This window comes from Hippichthys cyanospilos, chromosome 16 (genome assembly GCF_059441005.1).
Source record: "Hippichthys cyanospilos isolate Australia breed blue-spotted pipefish chromosome 16, RoL_Hcya_1.0, whole genome shotgun sequence".
NCBI lineage: Eukaryota > Metazoa > Chordata > Actinopteri > Syngnathiformes > Syngnathidae > Hippichthys > Hippichthys cyanospilos.
Genome location: NC_142384.1, coordinates 5198060 through 5221475, shown reverse-complemented (window position 1 = coordinate 5221475; position 23416 = coordinate 5198060). Strand labels below are relative to the sequence as shown.

Sequence of the window (23416 nt, the reverse complement as noted above, 5' to 3'; positions counted from 1 at the left end):
ACACAAACTGGAAATTTAACCAAATAAAGCGGAAAAAACGAATCACCAAATTGAAATAAAGTTTTGACATTTTGAACCGGAAGTCAAGGTAACGCAGCGTTTGTTAGGTTGCTATAACGACCACAACTAAGATGGCGGCAATGGCTTCGCGAGATGAGCATGTTTCCGCGGAAGTTTTGCGAGGACTCGCCCGGCATTTAAACTGTCTCGGCGAAGACAACAAGTCGACGAGGAAGCGAGCCTTGGAGTGCATCAAGAGAGAAACGGTGGATAAAAAGCTGTCGGGTGTCGTCCTGCAGGAGCTTTTCTCAGCTCTTCTCAAACCACTCCTCAAGTGCCTGTCAGATCCGATGGAAAGATGCAGAGAAATCTCCATTGTTCTAATAAGTGAATTTATCCGCTGCGTCCCCGAACCGCAGGAGTCGTTGCCTTATCTCATGCCATGCTTGGCTCAGCGGTTCGGGGACAAGGAGATCATGGAGCCGGCAGAGGAGCTTCGCTTGGCGGCTATGGAAATGTTGAATCTGACAGTGGAGGTGTGTGGGAAGCAGCTGGCGCCTTATTTGAACGAAATGATTAATATACTGCAAAGGACCGTGGTCGACGCTTTCCCAGATGTCAAAAGAGAGAGCTGCAAATGCATTGTGAACTTTGCCAATTGTGTACCAGGTTAGTAAACTTTGGCTAATGCTAGCACACGTCTAGCTTGTAACTGACTAAAACTTTAGATTGCCTGGCTTTCGTTTCTATGTCAACTGGGGGTGGAGCCTATGCTTTACAAGACAGCAAGCTGAGCCGTGAGTGGTTGTTATCTGAACTGTACTGAATTGTGATGTCAAGTGGCAAAATGGCTACCTTGACGGGTGGATTTTGGTCTTTAAATCACATTCCACAAACGCAATATTATTCACAATGCAGTCCTTAGCCTAGTTAGGTTTCATAGAACACATCATTGTAAATAATTGACTTCTCTTTTACATTTGGGTCACACACGTCCTTTATCTTAAAGCTAACATTATTGTTGTAATTAACCGCGAAAAACGAGGGATTACATTAAGTCCAAATTTTTATGTATCATGTAATGTACCTTGTGTTTGGATATGTCCCTCTGTTTGCTTCTCTAGAGCATTTCCACATGCAGGCCGAGAGTCTAGTGAAGCCTCTCATGCTAACAGTCGCTCATCAGCATTCCAAGGTGAGAGTGTCTGTCATTGAGGCCACAGGGGCAGTCATTCAACATGGCACTGGGAAAAACGTGGACGACGTCTTGTCTCACTTGGCACAGCGGCTTTTTGATGACACGCCACAGGTTGTTTTTTATTTTTTTTTTGCAAATACTCTCTCATTGATGTTTGTTACTCAAGTCCTCTTTCAACACAATCATATTTGTTTCCCCTTTGGTGCAGGTGAGAAAAGCCGTGACTGTAGTCGTCGGCGATTGGCTGCTGAACTTAAGGGACAGATACTCTTATTTCCACAAACTCATTCCTCTCCTGCTAAGCGGTATTACAGATGAGATTCCGGAAATAAGGTATGTATTTGCTTCTAAAGCATGTTTCATGAGCTCACTTGCTAAGGCGGGTAAAAGGGGCAAAATAGTAATGGGCAGGCGTCTCAAGAGTTATACACTTTTTTTTTTAATACCATTAGGACAGCCGAGAACATTTTTGACTTGACTTCTCTTTTAAATTTGGCTCAAGAAATTGTACTAGCATTGGATCATCCATACATACTGTACATACATACATACATACATACATACATACATACATACATTCATATTGTTTCCAAAACTTGTGTGGGAATTGTTTTTACAAATGTTTTATCAAGTGTTCGAAATAGCTTACTAACTTGCGCAATGGAATGCTAATGTTTGAATTTTGGGGTTCTCCTGTAAAGTGATCATTTTGGAAATATAAAATTTTCACCTCACGGCAACGATAAAAAACCTGTGTTAATGATAAAAATCAATTCATTCTTAAATTATTGATTGCTGCGCTTTACAGTAACGCCAGATTTTCTGTCCAGACTTTTGGCGGCTGATTTATGGCAGCAGGTTGGCTCGCAGTGGGAGAAGGAGAATGAGGACGACCTCAAGGACAAGATGGACTTTCTCCTCACCCCGCCACCCTTTTACCCACCCGGAGGTGAGTTACTGCTTCAGTAAACCGAGACAGTCAACCCACAAAACACAGAATTTTTGAAATGACAATCCACCTGTGGCATGCCAGTAAAATATGATTCTTAAGCATGGAATAAACGTTGACTGTTGTGGCTACTTTAAATCATTTTATTTTTATAGCTGGACAAGGTTATAGCACATAGTAAAAAAGACATGCAGGTACAACTGCTTGGGTTTATGTGCATGCACCGGCTTGGACATGGACGTGTACATCCCTCTCCCCCTTCAGGCGCGGGGGTCGATGGGCCTCGGGAACAAGTGTAAAAAGGAACATGGTCATTTCATCTTGCCAGGTTAAATATATGCGTGTGTTTATGTATGGCAGAGCTACAAGCATTTAGCTTGTGCAAATACAACCTCTGCCTGGGGACAGGACAGGAAAGGACTGGATCCCTCCCTTTTTCTTTAATTCTGTCTTTTTCTTTCTGGCGGTCATAAATTTGCAGGGCCTCCCAGTGCGAAGAGGTCACTGGTGAGCATTGAGAGGTAACCAGAAAAGGGCTTGTTTTATCCTGCCCCTGTGCACTACTTAGATTTATCTTCCTAAGCCTGCGCTTCCTCTCTAGCCTCTTTTCATGCTCCTGTAAAAGCCGACATGTTCTTGCCTTTTTTTTTTTTTTTTTTTTTACATTACTGAAACTCTGGCATGAAGAGGCTATACACCATAAGAGTATCCCTCGGTAATGACTACTACTCATGTCAAGCAATTTACATTCCAGATTTGTGTCATCTGTTGCTAGCCAGAATTCAAACCATCACGTAGTAAAATAGAAAAAAAACAAAACATTTTTCCTGTCATTCTCCAGTGGAGCGCCCAGGTCTGGGCTGCAGAGAACTGGTGGTGAGGAACCTGTACAGACTTGTGCCTGCCATCAGTCGCGACCTGACCGACTGGCTGGTTGCCACTCGGGTCAGAACCTCGCAGCTGCTGTCGGTACTGCTGCTCCACGCAGAGGACCACAGCACGCAGCACCTCCAGCCTCTGTTGGCCCTCTTCTACAAGGCCTGTACCGACTTGGAGAGAGATGTCATCCAGAATGTAAGTCTGACGCATATATACAGTGAAAAACAATCACCAGTTTTCCTCATGTTAACTCTTTCAGTGCCAAGTGTTATCGGAAAAAGCAACTTCTAAAGTGCCAGCCGATTTTTTGCGTTTTTTCATCTTTTAAGGGCAAAAGAATATTGTGTGTTATGTCTATGTAAACATGAGTGGTATCATATAAAAGATTGTTTTCCATTCCTTACTAAGAAGTTACAAGTATTGAATGTATGTGTAGTATGTATGACATTTTGTCTCAATGTGAGGAACACTACCATCCAATGGTCACAGTTCATCACTACAGTGCTTAATATTTAAATAAGCACTGGTCAAGGGTGTCAGTTACCCGTTAATAAAAAAAAAAACGTATTTGACGAGAATTCTCGCCATTGGCACACAACATAAGCAAAAATTCTCGTCCACCGTTAATAAAAAAAAACAAAAACGTATTTGACGAGAGTTCTCGCCATTGGCACACAACATAAGCAAAAATTCTCGTCCATGGCACTAAAGACAGAATTTAAAAATGGAAATACTTTATCCCACACATGGCAACAATCTGATTAGAGAACCTAAGAAGATGCCTATCACAGGATTTCTGGCTAGTACTAGCTGTGTCAGACCCCTGACAACAATCTAATTCCGTATGTCTGGTCTAATGGTAGCGCAAAAAAAAAAGATGTTTTGCATGGCAGCAATCTTCTGTGTTTATTATATAAAAAGAGATCTGGTTTCAAGGCATTGATGATGCTTACAACAAGAATTTTTGGCAAGGACCGTTTGTGTCCAACCCATGGCAAAAACCTGCATTGACCAAAAACTAAAATACAAGAATATATTTCTGTGTTCGGCAGGTAGACCTTTTGAATCAAAACATCCAAGTTAATATTACAGCTTTTAAAAGTTATGATTAGTCTTAGTCTTGGAGTTTACAGACTAATAAGTTATGGTTCATGTTTTCATTTCTGTAGGGCTTTTGGATGTTTCAAATACTAGTAAACTTTTTGTCATACACTTGTTGACTTCGCTTTCCTCACTAGTGCTTATCTGCTGCTAAATTGTTGGGCACCTTCGTCCCACCTGAGGCCTTCCTCAAGCTTCTGCTGGATCATGTCAACGCCCCCTACTCCACCTCCCACCCGTGGACGGCCCTCATGGTTCTGGGTGCCGTGCTGGGAGGATGCCCCAAATCGCTTCTGGGACCACACCTCCAGCAGGTTGCCGACACGTTAGCCCAACCTGACGTCTGCCAGGAATATCAACAGGTGAGGGGGCGGGGGGTTGGCTCCGGTTATGGTTTACCTTCTGATGATAGTCACATGATAGCTCTTCCATGTGGTTTACTCTAAGCCTAAACAACCGTTTCATTGTTCAGTGTGGTGACACGTTACAAGGAAAAGCATCGAGTACTCTTTATACACCAACTGTTTGAATTCCACTCTTAGTTGGTGGTTTTGGCTGTGCGATAGACGATCATTGTCAACAACCACTGTGTACATTAGCGCTCTTATTTTTGGCAACCTGTTTCTTTGCCTAATTTGCTCCCACCAATGTAAATATGCTTTGTGATAAGATACTTCATCTTTAAAAGCATACTTTTCAATAGCAGCTCTGTGCACAGCCAGTTCAGCAGGTTCGCTCGTTGAGGAAGTCTGAAAAAAAAGATGACCTGGCAAATGCAAGTGGCCAACCACATGTTGTTTGTCAAATCTAATATTGCAAGTCTGTGATCATCGAGTTTCTGGAAGGGAAAAAAAGAGATAAGGATGCCTTTGTTGTCTTTCTAGAAAAAACAGACACAACTAGTGGTAAAATTGCATCAAATCTGAGCAGCGCCTCCTTACCAACTTTGGGAGGAATTTGGTCCACAATATGATTCAGACAAGATCTTAAGTCTACCCACCACAGTTAAAATGTCAGCTTTTCGCCATGTAAAAAAAAAAAATCACTCTTAAAAACAGTTCGCTCAAAAATAACCCCAAAATGGGTCAAAAAGGGACTAACTCAATTTTGGGGTTATACCTTTTGCCCAAAACGTGGGTCCTATGAATTAATAAAATAATGACAGTAGTTGTTTTCTTTTATCAATTTGTTTGTACAAAACACATTTTGGAGTTTAGCCCAAGTCCTTTTAGCCTAAAAAGTTGGGTCATAATGAACATCAAGTTTTTGGGTTCCCTGAACAACAAAAACCCCAAATTCTTGTATTGTGGGTTTTTTGTCTCAGTACCCTTTTCTACCAATTTGGGTAATTTTTGACTGTTTGATTGTTTACCCGCTTCAGTCTTAAGTGGGTATACATAACATGAAATGGATCTGCAGGAGTTTCTGTCAAATACTGGCTTTGTCCTATATTAGATAGCAATTGAAAATAATTTTTTAAATGAAATTTTCTTTCTTATGATGAAAAACTCCCAAGTTGATATTAAAAGTTGGGAAAAATGGGTTATACATGGTACAACAAAGGCTTTTTTGTTGTTGTGCTAAAACCCCTTTTGTCTACTCCCCAAGATGTTTCTTTTTAGGACCTCTATTTGTCAGGTTTTGTGTGCGTGTGTGCCTTACTAGCAACTCACCTCTCCAAGCGAGGCCTGAAGGAATGTCTTCCTCCCGCAATGCTGCTCTGACCCCTTCAGATGTACAAAGCAGCACACGGTCTCTGTGCTTTGTTTTGTTTCATTTATAACCCACAGCATGTCAACTTCACTCCACCCTTTGCTCTCACAACAACCAGCTTTAAAAAGAATTCCCCTCTCCGTAATCTTAAAGCCCGTCTGGTCAAGGCCGATGATAAATGAGGCGCAGCGCTCGCTGACCCGCTTGTGTGTATCCCATCGCCGTTGTACGGGGTCAACCCGAGGGGGGAACTGACAGGACAGGCTGGTAGCAGATGGAAGGAGACCTCGGCTTCCTCTCGGATGTCCATCTGTGTCTCCCTCTCGTGTATGTAAAGCACCTGCCAACTGGATTCAGGAAGTAGACTGAGGCAGAACACTTGGCAAACATGTTGCTCTGGTCCATTTTGTTCTTGTAAGGCCTGAAATTTTAGTGGCCATTATTCTTTAAAACATGGTAAAAAGGTAAATAATTCTATACAATTTATAGACACTGTATGTAGCTCAACCAATGAGGTTCTTTAGATGAGTGGTCTACATGCAAGCAATTTTTTTTCACAAATTTTGTTGCAAAACTCATGAGCTGGTTTTGTCTAGACTCAATGACACAATATGCTATTTTTGTTAGCCAAGATTTAGCAAGTTAAAGATCAAATTTCACGATTGCTTGAATTCAGAGATTTCATTCTAACTAATCAGAAATTAAACCAGAAAGTTGCATCACTAATAAATGTACACAGTCATAAAAAACATGAAGGCATGCAACATTTTGGAAAGGACTTGCTGTAACACAAACTAGCAATACTTTGTGTCATGGTGATTCATGTGCTCTTAATTTGATTGTCATAAAAGTATTAAATTCCATTTACTTCTACCTGAAGAAACCGTTGCAATGGTTTAGACAGCTTCCTCTCATACTAAATCAATAGCGCTTCTGCTGGTCAAACAAAGTAATACACTTTGTTTTACCCCAAGACACTATCAATCAAAAATTGGTTCTACACCATTGACAGAATGGAGTTTGGTATTCGTGACAGTATATAATTACAATCCGCACCATACTAGTATTTTTAAGTTATCTCTACTTAAAATGAGTTGCCGAGAAATACGAAACTTGCAGCAAATGAAATCCAAATACAGGAGAACCGTTGAAAAATGAAATATAAATAATCTTCAAAGTGTACTGCGGTGGGGAGAATGGCGCAGGACGTCCGGGGGGAATGAGCTGAAAATTTGGTAGCAGATATATTGCGCTTCCAAACGGTTTGACCTTGCCGACTCTTTCATGTGCTTTGTTTTCTTTTCTTTATTTCCGCAAGAGGTTTGGGGAAAGAGGGGGGGGGGGGGGAGACAGCTTGTGAAAACAAGCTTGGTCAGCGGAAGATGGCGCGAAGGGTTTGAGGGTAAATGAAAGGCGAGCCGGTGGTTAGAAACGCGAGCGACTTGCAAGGTACGCTGTGTCGTGTTTGCTTATGAATCACATATGGTTTTCCTTTTTTCAAGGGGGTCCTCCACCAAGGAGTAACAACCCAACCCCCCGGTCCTGGTAAGAGTAATTTTGTTGTGTGTTGCTGTAGCGACGTGCGTGCAAGTCAAGTGGCTCCGCAAAGTGATTTTTAAGGCAAACCGCCACGCCTGTTGGTGGGTACTGCAAAATTGCAGGACAGCTGGGGGAATGAGAGCGCCTGTTTCATTTCAATATCACAGCTCAAAATCATGCAAAACATTCATAAATCTCCTTCTTGCCAACATTTGTCTTGAGTGACAACCGCATACTGCTCACTCCGCCTTAATGACACTTAACGGTAGAAGCAGGAAGGCGGAAACGTGAGTGTGAGGGTGTTTATTTTCCCGTCGCCATGGCAATGTGAGTGGCTTTTGGGGGGTGGGCTATGCATGGAGGCATCCCTGGTTTGGGACAGAGTCGTGTGTTTGTGTAATTGACGTAGCCAGCGGTGGCCCAGAGAGAAGCGTGTCCAGACCAAGGAAACCAGGTGTAGCTCACCACCTCCAGGTGTCAACCTGGTTATTAACCCCCCTATTTTTCTTCTCCCCAGTTTCCAGCTTTGCACCATTTTCTAATGATTGTTTTCTAACCTGGTCATGTAAAATGCATGCCTGAATGCGTGCCTGAAGCCCACGCATTTCATGATGCAGCTTCTGTTACTTACTAATCCATGACTTTCAGGCACCCCTGTCAATCCAAAACCAATTCTCTTGATTATAACCTGCAGTGTCAAAATAGGTGTTGTCTCTTTCATTCTTTAATGCGACACTCCACTCTGAAATAGTTACGTTTGTTGCATCTTCTTAAAATTGGTAATTTCAGTGGTTATCAACCTTAATTTTACACTAAGTACCAGCTAAAACATTCATTGGCTTTCCTGCAGCATGCAAGGCCTAAATGTTCACCAAAAATACTGTATGTCCTTGCTTATGTTTTTTCATTATATTTTGTTTTCATGCCCCCACCCCATTCGACACGGGAACTATAAGTAAGATTATTATCTAAAAAAAATGTTTAAGTAAAAAAGAAAATAGCAATATAAATCAACCTTTAACAATGGTTAATTAATTTTTACAGTGTTAATGCAGGTTACAGCATAGTATTAAACAGAAAAAAATAACCAAGTGCCTGAAACTAAAAAAACAAGTGATGACATTTTTTATTTGATAACAATTAACATTTCACATGGCAAAAACCAAGCCTTTTCCCTTTTACCCGCCCCACTATTTGAAAAGCAATGGCCTGCAGTTTTTTTTTTTTTTTAAGATTTGTTTTTTGTAAGCTATTTACATAATAAATACACATTAGCAAAATTGAAATGTGGTTGTGTGAAATACAAGCACGAAGACCCGAAATGGACAAGTTAAAATACTTGCACCTCACATGCATATCTTGTTGCTCAACATTGCGAAATTCATTGTCTGCTTAGTTGATGGCATAATCAATAGAACAACTGATTCTAAAAATTTGTGCTAGCAGATGACCAAACGGCGCACTCATGGAGTTATGAGCTGCTCATTTATGCGAAGCGCACAGTATTGCTACTTGTTTTTGTTTTTTTTGTTGTTTTTTTTTTCCCAGCAGACACGTGGCAGGCAAGCTTTGCCGCACACCTCCCAGTGATTGCACTTGTAATTGCCAGGATCAACAAACATGTCTGTACAAGTATGAGTGTACCCATCAGCACACAGTCACCACCGTTTAGCCCTAATGACGGGCCCGGCTAGTAAAAGGCAGTGATAACATAGAGACATAACACGAGAATAATTGAATACTTTCTGAGACGATGTGGAGATGTGTGGACAGCCGGCTTCCTTCTATTTTACGCCGCTGCTGTTTTTCTTACCACCACCTTGCCTTTTTCCAGGTTGCCTACCTGGAGCAGTTGCTGGCCTGCGTGGAAGTGCTGCTGCGCCAGTGCGATTCCGACTGCCGCCTGGTCAGCCTGCAGCTGCTGCAGGTGCTTGTCACCATCCAGAGTCTATCCACTGAGCCTCACGTCAGCGAGAAGGTAAGAAATCCTCACCAATATGCTTTTATCCGAAATGACGTTTTATGATGCAAGGCAGCTATTTGAGGAATGCCCAGCTTCAAAGTGGCCATGCCAAACGGTATAATTACCCACTTAGACAAGGGGTGCTTAAATTGCACCTTTTGGAATGGAACTTTTAAAGCTGGTCCTGGGTGAAAGGCGGAGAAAGAGACAAAAAAAACAAAAAAAACAGATGTGTTTCCTAGCAGGTGTCACGTTCGAGGAGGAGCAAGCAAATTATGATCCGTGGGCCACATACCACCCGCCCAATTCTTTAACAAAGCCCTCTGAAGATTCACCTAATCAACACCTCTTTAAAATAGCTAAATAAATTGTAAATTCCAAATTTATCTAATTTTGATCATTTAGTTTAAAGCACAGGTGTCAAACTCAAGGCCCGGGGGCCAGATCCGGCCCGCCACATCATTTCACGCCGCCCGCGAAACACCCATTCTAATTCAAGTTTCCAGTCAAAATATCACATTTGTAAGTCAATTTGAAATTGTTTGGGGGAAAAAGCAAGCGCTTTTTGCCCTCACCCTCTCTGATTTCAAAACTAGTTGGAAGTGTGACAAATACACCCAAAATGTATTTTATCACAGTCATCCCGGCCCTCTGACAGAAACTGTAACTGCAACATGGCCCTCGATAAGAATGACTTTGACACCCCTGGTTTAAAGGGACACTGTATGATTTAGACCGTTTTTCATTACGGACAGCAGGAGGTGCTGGAGGTACTGCATTTACCATTGTCCATAGCTATAACAAACATGGCAGCCTCCAGAGACGTGCCACCCCCCCATGTAATATCATTTAAAGATAACTAGACATACTATTATACTGTATTTAAAATATACTGTTGGTCCTTAAGAAAATGTTTGTTTAGGTATTATGCATTTAAGTTTATGAAATGTATAATCATTTAATTTATTCCTTTTTAATGAAAATCTATCTAGATCTTACAGTGTCACTTTAAGTATTGTAAAGAAATGCATCAACAACATTCCATTTTCATGTTGGTTTTTTTTTAAACAACCCTCATCTACCATATACTGGGAACTACTGTACATAATGGGCTAATAAAATCAAGTCTATCGAACAATTTTGTAAGTAACCGCTATTTCAACACAAATATTGCAGCAACACATGTAAAAAGACACTTTTACAATACTCACTGGCATATGTCCTTTACCAGCTGTGAAATATGAATTATAACTACTGAAATTTATAGTAGTTGTATAAGAAGTAAGAAGATGAAGTAAGAATCTTGTTTGTCTGCATGAATATATTTTACTGCCACTCGATGGCCCGTTGTAGTGATGGCAAAACGAAGCCTCATGATTTAAAAATACAGTAGAATATATTTTTTGTCATCGCATTAGCCTGATTGTTACAAAGACTGTCATGTAGTGGAGTTAAAATATATCACAAGTTCCTCATGAGACGCGATTTTTTTCATCATTACCAATTCGCCCACATTTGGCTTGGAGCAGTGGTTCTTAACCTGGGTTCGATCGAAACCTAGGGGTTCGGTGAGTCTGTCTCAAGTGTTCGGTGGAGCCTCCGCCGCAGAGGTCCACCCCTCAGTCTAGTCTGCAGTTAGTGGGCACAGTCATTGAAAGCGTCCTGCTACCGGTCCGCTTTGAGGTCGCTGGTTTATGCAGCAGAGTGAGACCTCCCTATCAGACCGCTTAGAGAGGGCTGTATATTTGTCTGAGTGAGACTCCCTACCGGTCCGCTTTGAGAGCGCTGGATAAGCAGCAGAGTGAGACCTCCTTCTCAGTCGAGACCGCACACCGGAATTAGCCCGTTATCTCCCGAGCGCCGATCCAGGCAAATAAGCTCCTGCGGCCACCGATCTAAAGGGTCGATCGCGGTATAGACTCACGACGTGGCGGCAGGGAACTGGTACTTTTAGCCACTGTGTTGGTTTTGTTATTTTTTATTTGAACAAGGTGATATTAATGCACAATTCATTTCGTGCACCGGTAAGAAAAAATCATATTTTATTTCTTACTAAAGAAGGGTTCGGTGATCGAGCATATGAAACTGGTGGGGTTCGGTGCCTCCAACAAGGTTAAGAACCACTGGCTTAGAGACATTGATTCATCGTGTTGAACAGGGCTTCTTCCATGTTCACATTCACACCTAACCGCAATTTAGTCTCATTAATGACCCTAACATCAATTTATTTGGAATAGAAAACTACATGCATGGGGAGAACATGCAAATGTCATTCAGGAATGTAGACCAAATTCAAATCTCAACTCAGAATTGTGTGGCGAATGTGCGGACTGCTAGTCACCGCCACTCACTCACCGCCAGCCTTGGTGGATTTAATGTCTACATGTCAATGTGTCAGGGGAAGTGATTGGTTCAACTTCATTGCCAGCCCACAAATTATTCGATTTTTGATGTCTAAAGTCGTGAATGAGTTAAAATTAGCAATTCTATTTACATTTTTGTTTAGACATTAATATTTGCACAAATCTGCTCTAAAGAGAGACATAGACAGACAGGAACTATGACAAATGGAATCAATAGCCCACAGGGACAGAAGCAGGGATGAATATACTGTCCAGACAGCACATAATCCACCACAGCGCGTGTTTACATCAGTCTGCGTGTTGCAATGACCACTGGTCAAGAAGAGGCCGGCGACAGTGAGCTGTATGAATAATAGGAAAGCATTGGTGGGCCCAGAGGAAAAGCAGAAGCTATTTCCCAGAAAAGGGGCACCGTTTTCCCATCAGTGGACAGCTCAGGGTTGTCTGACATGATCCCCGTCCCTGTCGGTCCCTCAGGGACCATGACGGGACTTATGAAGTGCCCTAAAGGTCCCCTGAAGAGTCGCTTAATTATTTGCACTCCTTCCTGCCATTTCCTCTAAAACAAAATTCACTTGCATGTTTAGGTTTGGTTTCCTTTTATTTATTTTTTTTTGACATTGCATGTCATGTATTTTTTTTTCTCTTTTGTTTTTGAGCTCTTGTATGTGTAAGACCTTGTCATGTCTGATGTGTTGTTTTTCCCATGGTCCCACATGAGAGCCTGATCATAACACAACACTTTTTTTTTAAACCCTTTTGGGTTGAATAAAGCACAACATACACATAATACATTTTAATTACCGTAATTTCCGGACTATAGAGCGCACCTGATTATAAGCCGCAACCCACTACATTTTAGAGGAAAACCGATTTTGTACATACACAAGCCGCACCTGCATACAAGCCGCATGTGCCCACATTAAAACATGTAAACATATTTACAAAGAAAGACGGTACACAGAGAGAGTTTTCAAAGTTTTAATAATATAACTTAACAATAATAATATAACTTTCTTCCCAAACGGTGCCTGTGACAGGGCAGTAAAACGGTAGCAACATGGTAGCAACACGCTAGCGGCATGGTAGCAACACGCTAGTAACACAGTATAACAGGTCTGGTAAAACAGGTCTGGTAAAAGAACATACTGGTAAAAATCACGGCAAGCCGTCTTCATCTTCCTTCTTTGAACTGAAGCCTGTGACAGGGCAGTAAAACGGTAGCAACATGGTAGCAACACGCTAGCAACATGGTAGCAACACGCTAGTAGCATGGTAGCAACACGCTAGTAACACAGTATAACAGGTCTGGTAAAACAGGTCTGGTAAAAGAACATACTGGTAAAAATCACGGTAAACCGTCTTCATCTTCCTCCTTTGAACTGAAGCCATCAAAGTCATCTTCCTCAGTGTCGGAATGAAACTGTTATATAGACGTCGTCACACACTCCCTGGTCATCCAATTCTCCCATTCAACACGGATCGCCACTTTAAATGCACGATTCACACTAATGTCAAGCGGCTGCAAATACTTCGTTGTGCCTCCAGGAATCACAGCTGGAATGGAGTTTGTCCTGCGTCATATGCCTTTCTTTTTGCATTTTCCATGATGAGGGTATGTTCACGCTAATTTAATTTATGCACAAGACAGGAAGTTGCAGTCTTCCTCGACGCATATATTCCACCGGTCTTAATTTTACCTTTTCTACTCGAGCGCCCCTAGCGGCCGTTAGAAAAATTACATAAATTGGCCGCATCACGGAATAAGCCGCAGGGTTGAAAGTTTTGGAAAAAAGTAGCGTCTTATAGTCCGGAATTTACGGTACTTTGAATATCCATTTCTTTGCTTTTTCTAGCATTGACTGAAGCACATTTCATATTTACTATACTCTGCATGTGTTAAGTGTAAATAGTATGTGTTAAGTGTAAATAGTATTTGTATTTTTTTTTCATCAGCTAGCTAGCATGTTAGCAAAAGATTACCATTAGCAAGGCGGTTACGCAATTAGAAGGCTTTACTACCTAGCAATATGTGCCTTTAGTGAGTTATTTTGAGAACCTTAGGGTTATAGCCATTTTTTTTGTTTGTTTTTTGTTTTGTTTTTTGCCTGATGCAGCGATTATTTGAGGGGAGGCGTTTATTTTCTTAGGTACTGCTTAGTCAAAACCAGGCTGTAGTACTTAGTGGCTCTACCATTTTTTTTTCTCCTCAGGGGAAGCATTAATTTTCAAAGTTTACTAAGTCAAAAGGCTAAACTGATGCTAATGTTGCTTTATATACACTGCTAAAAGTCCTGTTATTATAGCTACTCGGTGCCCACAAAATTTTAGATGTGTGTCGCAGGTGGGACATTTTCATAGGTTATAAATTCTAAAGGATGTATTTATTGCTTAACGGAAATGTGGGTTACATTTTGAAAGCAGTTCCATTTACTTAGGAGCTTTTTTTGCCACCACTATTTGAGGAGAGGTGTTTAATAGCTTACACAATTAGAAAGTTAAACGACTTGCTTGGAAACCTGTCTTTTGTAAAATGGGTTGTATCTATTTAATGCCATCGCAGTTTTGTTTTGTGTTTTTAATTTGTGACAATGTGTATTTGAGGGTAGGTGTTAATTTTCAAAGTTTATCCAAACAGAATTCTGCACCGCTTGGAATTTGGACTTTTGAAACTTAGATAATTTTCCCCCCTCACTCTAGGGTCATTTATCAGAAGTGAGGCATTTATTTGTTTAAATGGACACTACACCAGCTTGTTTGTGGCTAGACTGCCATATGATGAAATAGACATGTATTTACAGCGAATTGAAGGAAAACAGGCTCGTGTTTATTTTAGAAAAGATGGTATCAGTTAGAGCAAAATTTAAACAAGTATTTTCAGCACCCGTGGGAACGTTAAAGTTAGATAAATCTCATTCGCTCTTATTTTCTCTCTCTCTCTCAATATGATTCAATGCTCAAGTCGCAACTTGACTGTTCTGAGGTCACTTTATATTCTTTGGTCCTTTCATGTTTGTCCCTCAGGCACTGGAGAGTGTCCAAAGATTAAGCGAGGTCCAGGGCTTTGGCTCAGTGACGGAGCTTTACAGGCAACACATGGCCCAGCTGCTGGACTGGCTGTCCGCCTCCGTCAACACCTGGTCCGGTTACTCCCCGCACCGACTCCAAATGCACATCATAGTGGTGCAATCAGGTGAGACAACCAAACCCGATAGGCCGACGGCCACCTGATGATCGGAACATTCCAGAAGCACGCAGGAGGGGGAAAAAAAACAAAAAGGCATCATCCGGTTGATGTTTTATTAAGCATTACTACATGGCGCTTCCCCGAGCAAGTTTCGACACAAGCCCCTCTTACATCACATTTGAAACATTTAGCTGTTCGCACATGATCCATCACAGGGGCAGCGCATCAGGACCCGGCAGCTGTCAAAGCAGCAGAGCAGATTTTCAAGACCACATTCTTTTTCTTACATCCATGAAAGCAGACTGATAATCTAAAGTCAAACATTTTGTTTTGACGTGATGATCATCATTTTTTGTCTTTATTGTGACATGTTACGGACAAAACCAGTAACTGAATCATAATTACTTCATGCCAAATTGAATGCTAAACTGTATGTTTAATGACATGATACCCTTTGTGTGAAGCACTAATACACATATTTGTTTGCTCATGTGAGAGGCCACGTCAGTTGGTGCTAGCTTGTTATTTAAGCTATTATGCTAGTTTATAATATTGATGAGCCTCACAAGAATATGGCTTGATTGTGGTGAATGATTTTATCTGTGAATACAATCGTTAATAGAACAAGGGCTCTTTATTCTGTACTCGTTAAAACGTAGCGTTGGATGTTTTATGATTCTCTCCATTTTAACGGGTTTGCTGCCGCCTTGTGGATGTCATATGCACTTGTAAATCAATTTTGGGATTCATTTAGCGCTGTCCCTATCCACCGCTGGGGTACACTCACTTTGTTGAAGTCGCTCACTCCCAAAAACGTTTCTATACGTGTTTTTTTTTTTTTTTTAGTAGTCCATAAATTAAATACCAGGTATGTATTTATATACATGTTTTTTTCCTATTTAGGGTTTGAGGAGGGTCTAAAATAGACTGGTGGTGAATGAGTCAATTGGCACACTGACACAACATAATGATTTATTGAAAGGGTTTTTTTTTGTTTTTTTTTGCATAACCCCAAGGGACCCCAGTATGAGAACAGAACATCAAAGTGTTTCATTAGCATGAGTTGGCTTGTTTACTAATCCTTGTCTCTCCCTGCCTCAGTCCACCATGTCTGTCTCTCAGTGTGTGCGTGTCAAGTAGCAATGATCTACTCTGTGGCGCCAAGACCTTCACTTTAGCTCTCTCTATGCCATTTAATCCTCCGTCATCAGCACCTTTTTCTGCCACACTTTCATCTGTAACCCCTCCCCCCTTTCTTTTCTAATTGAGCGGGCAGCCGGGTGCCCCCCTAATCCGTCGCACAAACAGACGCACACATTCACACACTTAACCGGTCCATTCGCTGGGCGATCCCCACACAGGTCAGAACATCAAACGACCTGGATGCCGCCCGCTCTTGACCTTCCTCTGTGGATCAAGGCCACTTTGAAGGCCTAATGTGTCTGCACCCCTTTTCTCATTGGTGCTCATTTGCTCAGAAAGCCTCCAGGATTCATTGCCTAGGATGTGTTTGCGAGCGGGTGGGCCTCGTGGTTGAAGTGCACATTATGAGTGCACATCATCCAGTCAGACTTGGATTTTGTGCCTGCTCATCAGCGCTTCCTGCACTTCAACTGTGTGTGCTGGAGACCAGAGTCACTTACTGTATGTGCTTCCCGTTTTCTCAGCTGGCATTTAAATTTTTAGTAAAATGGCTAACAGTGATGTTCTGGCTCTATTTGCAAACCTACTGGCTATGACATTAAGAAGCTATCTATTAGGGACCCGTTGAATTTGTCAGAATAACCTAAACACCCACTTGGAACTAAAATAAATGACTGCTTTCTTTTCAAGTATGGGTTCTTGGGACTCTCTTGTGGGTCTACTCATAATGACCACTCTCCGTCAAGCAATCAACAACAGCAGTACCATATCGTACTGTAGTATTTTGGCTAATGCATTGCTTCTCAATTATTTTCTGCAAAGCCCTCCTAGGAAAGAGAAAACATTAGGGGGGTCAGTCCCACTTTTGAAATGAAATGCAGCCAAAAAGAAATGTATGAGCCACTGCTTGACACAGTTGCCATCAGAGTGGACATATTCATATTTTTATTCATTTAGACTTAGTGTTTTTTTTACCCAAATTACATGACCAGTTGCAGTTTTTGGTATGCGCGATATATGCAGCCGAGTGGTGAAGCTCAGTATTTATTATTTTAATTTACATTACTTTGTATTGGCGAGATTCATTCCTTTGCATCCATGTTTGACCTTATACGTTCCACTTTAGTTTGTTACAGTTATATTTTTTAGCAGTAAAATATTGTTATGAGACAGTTGATTCATTTGTGTTCACCTTAGTTGACATATATGTTTGCGTTTTTTTTTTTTTTTTTTTTTGACGAATAGGAGCTACCCTACAATCATAGTTTGCTCAGTAAAGAACTTCATGTCCTTCCCAATGGTGTGTCATATTTGGGTGGGATGAAATTCACTTTGCTGTCTTGCCGAGACAAAATGGACACAACAGTGGACACAAATGACTAGGCTGCTTAGGAAGATTCATCAACAGTTTTCAGGAGGAAATCATTCTATCTTGCTTGGAAATGAGACCTCCGGCCATCTTGTTTGAACTTGTATGTCTTTCCTCCTGTCTAAACTATTTTGAGGTGACCTTCTGGTACACACCCTCTCGATTCACACGTTCCCGTCTGGCAAATCTCCTCCTGTGCTACGCCTAGGACATCAGCCGTCTCCACTCGGGTCTGTGCCACAGAGTCCGAACAATGAACGTACGCTTATCGAGCTTTACTCACCCACTGGGGTAAAAATAGTTGGATAAACATGGCGTGTGTGTGAGCACTGGAAGAGTCCGCCTGTTCCTGTAGTAGACACTTGATTGGAAATTCTGTGAGACAGACACAAGGACCTTTTTATGTCTCATTTCCTTAGAGCCATTGATGTCTCAATGATCTTCACAAAATACCCACTGAGTGTACAGGCATCCGCTAAAGGGCATAAACATGCACTAATGAAAACAAGGAAGCATTTTGTATTTTTTTTTCTTACATGGGACAATATGTCGTTTGTTCCATGCAAACATTCGAGTGTGGAAACATGACGTGTCTATATGTGTTCGAGGTCCTGTTATTGGAGAGTTTGTGAGGCAGTTGATGCCCCTGCTGCGCACCTGCCTCCAACCAGACCGAGACCAAGAGATGAGAATGAACATCTTCACCATGCTTGCAAAGTTGCTGCTGGATGGAAGCAACTCTCTGGACTCACAAGGGTTAGGCAACACACACACACACACTCCACACAAACATACAGGTAGCCTTTTGTTCTGGTAGTCTGTCAACACTACATCATATACAAATACAGTATATATTTTTGATACAAACGTGTGTATACCAACCCAGATAAGTCAAACAGGTAAAGAAAATTAGGACGTTTCAATGCCATTACAATACCAGTACAAGTAAAGTACTGATACTGCTTGAGTAGTCACCTGTACCGATACCAATAGTACTTTTGATTCACAAACGTTCACCTCTAAAACAATGACAGATCATTTAAAAAAAAAGACCTATCTAATTAGATATAGATTTTCTTTCCTTAAATTTGACTGAAGTTAATAGCAATTTTCTATTAGTTTAAGTTGTGATCATGAAACTGCCCCAAGAGAATAGTAAAGAAAAAAAAAACATTCATGGTAAACAAAAAACTTACTGGAAACCAAAATCATACTGATAATGAAAAAAAACCACATACATGATAAACAAAAAAAAGATATATTAGTGATGACAAATACTCTAAAATCTAAATTAAAAATGCATATGGACTAAATCCAATGAATGCACCAAATGTTAGTTTTTGATGTGAAGGTGGAGGTGCCACTATGAACGCCCACAATTGTTTTTCATCAGTGCACCTTATATTTTTAGACTTCACTCCCTTGAAACCGCAAATTACCACTCCTCCCACCAAGCACTCGAATTAGCCCCAAATACAACAGCGTATTTCCATTAGGTCATGATAAGCACATCAGCTGTTTTAGGATGTTTGTAGTTGAAACACTTAACGGTCTTATCGCATCCTGCGGGATGCCTCACGTTGTCGGAATGCCTCAGCAGCCGGGTCCAACGACCACTTTGTAAAGAAGGGACGACTTAGCCCTGCGTGACACCCACAAGAGGTAGCTTCCGTTTGTGGGTTCATCCCCACCGAGCTCCCTCAGCTGTGCCGCCTTCAATCCAGGGCTCACAGCTCTAATCTGAGGGAATGCCTGAGGCCGTCGCAGCTGCCGCCGTCAATCAAAAAGACGAAGCGCGCTCATGGAGTTGTCTCGGAGACATGTCAGTAACTCTTAAGGCTGAGGCGAAAAATCTCAGCAAAGATTTGTGGGGCTTTCCACTTGTTATCGTATAGCTTAGATGAGGCTCGTGAACCTGTTGGGGCATATTTTATCTCAACTAATGTTTAGGTGATTCTCAAGGTGTGGCACGCGTAACCTATGGTTTATATCCTATCCAGGCTTCCGATAGTGGTGTGCAAAAGAATCTACATAACATCAACATAACAGTTCAGTTATATTTAAGTTTTAAGTAGGGCTGTCACTGTTGAATATTTTTAGAATTGATTATTCCACTGATTATTACAATTTTAATTCGCATTGACCATTGTGCAGTATTTTGACCATTAGGGTCATTTTTTTCTACATTATTTTCATCCACATCACAGTATTTTAGCCAAGAGACAGCACACATAACTAAGTGGTTGTGCCATGTTGAATTTTGACATGATTTCACCATCCAGGTAGAATTTCAAGCACCTTTCCCCTTTGACGTAAAGATCAAATGAATGGTCAAAAATACCACACAATGGTGAAAGGGATAGTCCACTTAACTCATTCAATCTTACATTCAATTTAAAAGTCCTGACATTCAATCCAAGGTACTAATATATTTTTCAATTTTAAGATAAAGAAAAAGCCAAAAACACATGGTTTTCTGTTACTTTTTATCTTCAAATGCAAAACCTTTTGCTCAACTTCTGAGGATACACTGTGTATTTTTCTGCCTTGTTCTTGTGTCTGTCCCTTGTGAGTTTTATCTAACTAATCTCAGCATTGGGACGTCTTTATCCGTCTTCACTAAACTATAGCTGTGTCAGCTGCAAAATGCATCCCCTTCCATTCATGCTTTATTGTGCTCCTTTTAGTCAAAAAATTAATCCCTCACCGCGCTCACACACATACTTCATGTCATCAAGAGAACAATAATAGTAGTCATGAGGAAATCCTTCTTGACTTTGTTCTCTGGCCAAAATGACATAATGACAAGTTTCTGCATCGCAAGGGAAAGGAGAGGTTTTTTGTCCTTCATCCACATAATGCTGTTTTTATGTGGATTAAGACGGAATCCTAAGTAGAAGGCGCACAATGAAAAGTGGTAAGTGCAAGTCAAATGTTAAGTGAGAAAAGTATATACGAAAGTGACATCGTCTTGTAATTCCAAATTGTGGAACAATTTAACAAAGAATGTTTCCTGAAACTTAAGTGAAGGTGCGATAGAGTTTTATTTCGCCCCTCCAGACCGCGTAACCGTCGTTTTATGGTCATCAGTCGCTTTGGTTTGCAAAGATGAAAACCAGATTTAAACGTGGAGAGCAAACGCGCCATTCCTAGATCACTGTCTCCCTCTGCTGGCGGTGAAATGTCAAGGCATTACTGTCATTGTGCTGTGACGTCATCCGTACAGCCATCCCCTTGGAACAGATTGGAAGTGGACTTTGGGAAAGTCGTACTTGTGTGCGCGAAAATCTGGGAATGCCTGCGCTGGAATGGAAAAGGGAGGGAGAAGGGAGAGATAGGACAACCAGATGGTGTCTCCCACAGCAAGTGTGGGAAAGTCAGGCAGGCTGTGTGCTGATTCACAACATTATTTCCTACAAAAATTGCCAATCCCCCCCAAAAAATTATTTTAATTCGGAAATTCCACAAGATTTTCAAAACAGTATCATTAAGAAATGTTTACGTCCCGTTTTGCCTTTCACATGGAAGCCACCGAGGCAGGACTTTGCCACAACTGTGTGTTTTCACACACTTTGCATTTAAGAAAATTTGACAAAACCCTTTTATTGTTCACACTACTGTCCTGGAATTGCAGAATTCCCATGTCGTTCTATTTATGCATATGTGAACCTGAACAAGTGAACAAATTTGACTTATCTGATATTTCTGGGATTAGTGTGAAAATCGAAGGAGGTGCAGGATCTTAGAAGTGTCATTTTTATTATTTTTTATGCTAATGTACTTTATTCAATATTTTACATTCTGTTAGTGATATACAGTATATGCTGATACCCTGTATCAAAAGTCTGCTGCCGGCCAATCGATCACTAAAGGGTTTGGGTCCTGAATACACTAAGAAGACGCTAATGATATTTAAACTAGTTTTATCAGCGATTATTATTCTTGTTAAACTTTTTTTTGTAATTTATCGCCAAATTTTCCAAAATTAATTGCAGTTTTAAACAGCTATTTTTATTCAGTAATTTTTTTTTGTATATATTTTTAGGGGTGTCTTGATTCAACCTTTTACTTCAGATACTATACTGATCTTGTATATAAGGGTATTGGTCGATGCTGCTATAGATCCGATATGATATCAGTAGGAATGATATATGTTTTGACTTTCTATTCTCGTTTGTATGTTTAGAAGTGACTTGATAAAACTATTCAAACTAAAACAATACTTAAAGTAGGCATTATGAGAAGGTATGACAAATTTATCGAGTAGAAGAGAGTCCGGAATAGACTTCTTGTATATGAGTGCTAATATAAGAGATCTTGATGTAATCCAAGACTATTTTGGGCTAATATCAGACTGATATCAATATCAAATTAGTACACTTCTTTTTAACATTTTAATGAAGTAATTTTGGTATTTTTGCTTTGTGCTATAATGTATTGTAATTTCATTGTTAGCTTGGAAATAAAGTGGTAAAGAAGCAGCTTTTTGATCCATTTCAAGATAACTAATCCTCCCTCTAAAAAAATTTCATCCAGACTTTTTCGGGATGAGTCTGAGAAGTTCCTGAGTGACGTCCTGCTTCCTAACCTGGTGTGGAGAGCTGGTCGCACTGCCGCTGCCCTGCGGACCTCGGCCCTCAGCTGTTTGCTGGCACTGCTGCATGGAGGGGGCATCACGCCACAACAGGTACACACATTTTTTGGGGGGGCAGCAGGTCTATGTAATCCTTCTGTAATCCTCTATATACAAATCCCTGCATGATGATTAATGGAGTAAGGAATGAGTGAATGACTAATTACAGACTTACTATGTCTTGCTTCTTTCACGGGCCAATTGGACGCCATCTTTAAGTGCTTATGTGAAATAGTGGGCAGCAGGTGTGTAACGAAGGCAAGCGGCTTCACATACCTTTTTGTTCTTTGAGGAACAATGCTCCCGCTGTTCGGCGGTGCTTGTTCTGATCCCCTCCTTGCACCTGCGTCTAATCGTAAGTGCAGATGGACACTCAAGAAAACAGCTCCAAACATATAGTGAATCTTGAAAATCTAGTATTTAAATATACAGGCAGAGGTGCAGCTTTTGAATATATTGGTATTCGGATATCCAACTAAAAAACTCACGTTAAAAAAAAATGATATTATTGCTTGGTTATTGAGTATCTATATTCAACATTAAAGAGTTTGTTTTTATCAGTAAACGTCTTTAAAACTTTTATGAAGGATAATGACATCAAACCACTTTAAGAATTTTTGCTGGCTAAAACACGTTTTGAGTAAGTCAAAAAATGATCAGTAGGAATGGAAACTATCCCAGTTGCGTCATTTTATTATATTTAACTGCTTTTGAAAAGTAACCCTACGGGTTTTTCCAATCTAAATCTGGGCTAGTGCTGCTCGCTGCTGCTAGCCACTAAAGTTAGAGCCGCCGCTAAATGCTGGCGCCATGTACAACAATTGTCAGCGTCGTTATGTCTTTTTAAAGCATCTTTAATTAGCTTAATTAGCAATTAAACTTAATTTCAGGACAGCATAGTGTTGTTGATCCGAGAGGCTGATAATTAAAATGTACCATATGTTTTTGGGGAAGGGACGGTTTATTTTGAAGTTGGCAGAGTGTCACTGTCATGCATTGTACGACAGCCAGGTCAGAAAAAAATGCTAATTACCAGCTGACGAGTAGATGCAGGTTGTTGCTTGGCCTTTTTTTTTTTAACAAAAATGTGTGATTCAGTTACTCTTTAGACCCACACCACCAGATGGCGGCAGCAAACTTAAAGTGAAACCACAGATTTCCTTGCACTGTAAGGACATTATCGGTTCTACACAGCTTAACTCATTTGTCAACCATTAATAAACCCCACAGAAGAAGACAAATGAAGGACAGTACACAAGGCTACAGGCGATTGTGATTGTACTACAAGTCTCAGTGTGAGAAACAAAGGTCATGGAACAAATTAAACCCATGTAATAAGACCCAGTTGAATTAAATGGCATCAAGGGAATACTGTCTGT

General features: G+C 40.8%; 1 protein-coding gene across 1 annotated transcript in view; it reads left to right on the top strand.

Moving 5' to 3' along the window:
- The first annotated feature begins 130 nt into the window (after positions 1 to 130).
- The window catches only part of dnaaf5 (dynein axonemal assembly factor 5), a 26872-nt gene continuing 3586 nt past the window's right edge, over positions 131 to 23416 (top strand). The window contains exons 1-10 of the mRNA XM_088437659.1: positions 131 to 669; positions 1125 to 1309; positions 1407 to 1531; positions 2029 to 2147; positions 2989 to 3221; positions 4265 to 4489; positions 9214 to 9357; positions 14730 to 14898; positions 18013 to 18160; positions 21941 to 22091. Of these exons, the coding sequence (XP_088293785.1) occupies positions 132 to 669; positions 1125 to 1309; positions 1407 to 1531; positions 2029 to 2147; positions 2989 to 3221; positions 4265 to 4489; positions 9214 to 9357; positions 14730 to 14898; positions 18013 to 18160; positions 21941 to 22091 (2037 nt within the window). The 5' untranslated portion in view covers position 131. The remainder of the gene's footprint in view (positions 670 to 1124; positions 1310 to 1406; positions 1532 to 2028; positions 2148 to 2988; positions 3222 to 4264; positions 4490 to 9213; positions 9358 to 14729; positions 14899 to 18012; positions 18161 to 21940; positions 22092 to 23416) is intronic.